At 77.2% G+C, this 254-nt stretch overlaps 1 protein-coding gene across 1 annotated transcript; it reads right to left on the bottom strand.

The window, feature by feature from the left end:
- Positions 1 to 5: 5 nt before the first annotated feature.
- LOC121353438 (zinc finger SWIM domain-containing protein 5-like) lies at positions 6 to 251 on the bottom strand (the record flags this gene model as incomplete). Its single annotated transcript, XM_041467290.1, has 1 exon — positions 6 to 251. A coding segment is annotated over one exon (246 nt), but the record flags the coding sequence as incomplete, so codon positions are not given.
- Positions 252 to 254: the final 3 nt, after the last annotated feature.

Below are 254 nucleotides of genomic sequence, written 5' to 3'. Positions count from 1 at the left end.
GCCGAGGGTCCCCCCGCGGCGGCGCTGGCGGGGGAGGCGGCGGCAGCGGCGCGGCCGGGCTGGAAGCTGGAGTACATGCAGATCTGCCGTTCGCTGCGGGGGAAGCTCCAGTAGACGATGCGGCGCTGGACGGGCTCGGGGATGCGCTGGAAGCGGCCCTCCACCCGCTCGAAGGCCCAGCTCCCCGCCACCCGCTTGGCCGCCGCGTCCAGCAGCGACTCGGGCTGCAGCAGGCTGCCGGTCCCGCCGCCCCC

This window comes from Pyrgilauda ruficollis, unplaced genomic scaffold (genome assembly GCF_017590135.1).
Source record: "Pyrgilauda ruficollis isolate IOZ18807 unplaced genomic scaffold, ASM1759013v1 scaffold20400, whole genome shotgun sequence".
NCBI lineage: Eukaryota > Metazoa > Chordata > Aves > Passeriformes > Passeridae > Pyrgilauda > Pyrgilauda ruficollis.
Note: the sequence above shows the minus strand (reverse complement) of the source record. Positions and strands in the feature narration are given on the sequence as shown.